Here is a 723-nt window from a genome sequence, read left to right on the forward strand (position 1 = left end):
GTGGTAACAGGGAGGGGGCGCTTCTGGCCCACCCCACGTGCAGCCGAGATGGTGAGGGGTCAACTGGCCCTGACTGTTTTGCTCCTAAGAGCCTTTCTCCTGTTCTGTACGTCAGAACGTATCACCAAGGTCCAAAGCCCAGCCGGCCCCCCACAGGGCACCTCCCACCGAACCTGGTGGACAAAGATGAGGCGCCAGTGTGACAGCCCCACCCCCACGCAGGACAGAGGTCCGGGGGTCGGGTCCTCCTGGGGGACGGGTCCTCCTGGGGGACGGGTCCTCCGGGGGCAGCCCGCCCGCCCATGTGCACAGAGGCCCGGGGGCTGCACTGCGCGCAGAGCCTGGGTCACGTCTCCTTGTCCTTCCTCTTGCTCTTCCTCTGGCTGCTCAAGGCGTCCAGCTTCGTGTCCAGCCGCCTCTGCAGCTGGGCCCTCCTGGCTGGGTCCAGGGCCCTGTCCTTGGTCCCACTGCCGGCGGTGAGCACGCCCTCCCGGCTGATCCTCTGCCGGGCGTGGGCACGCGCCCGCTCCCCACAGCCATGGACCTGAGGACACGGCGGTCGGTGCGTCAGCATACACGGGAAGGCCAGGAGACAAGACCCTTCCACCCAGCCCAGAGCTCAGACCCGGGAGGCCCACCCAACACAGGTCATCACCCTCCCTGTCCCCTCCCCGAGGACCGTCACCCTCCCTGGGGGGAGCCTGGCCTTTCCCGTGGACCGGT

General features: G+C 68.3%; 1 protein-coding gene across 1 annotated transcript in view; it reads right to left on the reverse strand.

Moving 5' to 3' along the window:
• Positions 1-346: 346 nt before the first annotated feature.
• Positions 347-723, reverse strand: part of IGHMBP2 (immunoglobulin mu DNA binding protein 2) — a 25,420-nt gene continuing 25,043 nt past the window's right edge. The window contains exon 14 of the mRNA XM_007944919.1: positions 347-544. Within this exon, the coding sequence (XP_007943110.1) occupies positions 347-544 (198 nt within the window). The remainder of the gene's footprint in view (positions 545-723) is intronic.

Source organism: Orycteropus afer, unplaced genomic scaffold, assembly GCF_000298275.1.
Source record: "Orycteropus afer afer isolate SDZICR_OR568_19922 unplaced genomic scaffold, OryAfe1.0 scaffold00130, whole genome shotgun sequence".
Taxonomy (NCBI): domain Eukaryota; kingdom Metazoa; phylum Chordata; class Mammalia; order Tubulidentata; family Orycteropodidae; genus Orycteropus; species Orycteropus afer.